Here is a 1,228-nt window from a genome sequence, read left to right as displayed (position 1 = left end):
AAAAGAATTAAATGTTATAATTAAAAGTAGAAAAATCAAAATTGTAAATTTGAAAAATTAGGAAAAGAAAATTACAATTTAATCTTAAAAAATGTTATTATTTTAAAGCAACAAATAAACCAAATGATTATTCTATCAGTGACTGTGGATCAATATTCGGTGACCCCAAAAGCCACATATTTCAATTATAATAATAATCGTTAAATTAATCCTATACTAAGTACCGTCGTACATAAATTATATTCAATAATTCACAAGCCACCGTAGTAGTGGATGAAATTCGGATAACACCACTAACAATAATAATAGTAACTAAAAAGTGTATCCATTAATACGCAATGGTTCAAAATTTTAATTTTTTTTCCTTTTATTTTCGTTTTTGTTATATACAATTCACTTTCATGATTGAAATTCAGAAATTCAGAGTTCAGAAGGAAGAAGTGTAATCGGCGTAAAACTCGTTAACCCCAGAAGCAGCCCAGAGTCGTTGATTATAATCATCAAGCATATCATCAGGCACAAAGGGGGTCCTACAGAGAGGGCACGTTTTCTGATCGTGGTCGATCCAACGGTCCACGCATGTGCGGTGGAAAATGTGCTTGCAGTTGCGCAGGCACCGAACCTCCTCCTCCTCGGAGAACTCGAACAGGCACACTGCGCACAAGCCGTTTTGTTGGGCGCCAACGTCGGAGTCTCCGAACTTGGCGACGGGAAGGAGGTCGCGGATCAGGAGCGCCGACGCGGATGGGGGCCGCGCCGCCGCAGCCTCGTCGGAGGGGTGGGGGTGGTCCGGCCAGGCGACCTCGGTTTCGAGGAAGTCGGAGAATCCGAGGAGGTGGAGGAGGAAGAATACGAGGTTTCGGAGGAGGCCGAGGAGGGCCAGCGTGTGCAGGAACGGGTTCGGGAAGAACACCTCCGCGTAACCCACCGGAAAACCCATCGGAAAATAAATAGGAGACACGGTTTTGTTTTGGGGTGAGAGAGAGAGAAGCTTCGATTTTGGACAGCGAGCGTGGAATATATAGTCACAGCTTCTGTAAAACACTTATAAAATACATTATTAAAAGGCCCTTTCTTTAACAAGGATACGGTACCATGAGTTAATAAAAGGAAAAAAGAATATTTTTATACTATGTATTTATTTTTTTATTAGGCTTTTGGTTTCCATGTTTGATCGTATTTAAAATTTCCTGGCTTCTCTTCAATAATGTATTTTATGAGAATGAAA

At 40.8% G+C, this 1,228-nt stretch overlaps 1 protein-coding gene across 1 annotated transcript; it reads right to left on the bottom strand.

Annotated features, from left to right (window-relative positions):
- Nucleotides 1-381: 381 nt before the first annotated feature.
- On the bottom strand, nucleotides 382-992 carry LOC100500261 (BRH1-like RING finger protein). The gene has a single exon (NM_001248566.2). The coding sequence runs from the start codon at nucleotides 938-940 to the stop codon at nucleotides 428-430; it is 513 nt and encodes a 170-aa protein (NP_001235495.1). The 5' UTR covers nucleotides 941-992; the 3' UTR covers nucleotides 382-427.
- Nucleotides 993-1,228: the final 236 nt, after the last annotated feature.

This window comes from Glycine max, chromosome 16, assembly GCF_000004515.6.
Source record: "Glycine max cultivar Williams 82 chromosome 16, Glycine_max_v4.0, whole genome shotgun sequence".
Taxonomy (NCBI): domain Eukaryota; kingdom Viridiplantae; phylum Streptophyta; class Magnoliopsida; order Fabales; family Fabaceae; genus Glycine; species Glycine max.
This window is presented reverse-complemented; position numbering and strand designations above follow the sequence as displayed.

Excerpts from the sequence above, each read along its gene's own strand:
- LOC100500261 (NM_001248566.2), bottom strand. The coding sequence starts at position 940 with ATGGGTTTTCCGGTGGGTTACGCGGAGGTGTTCTTCCCGAACCCGTTC.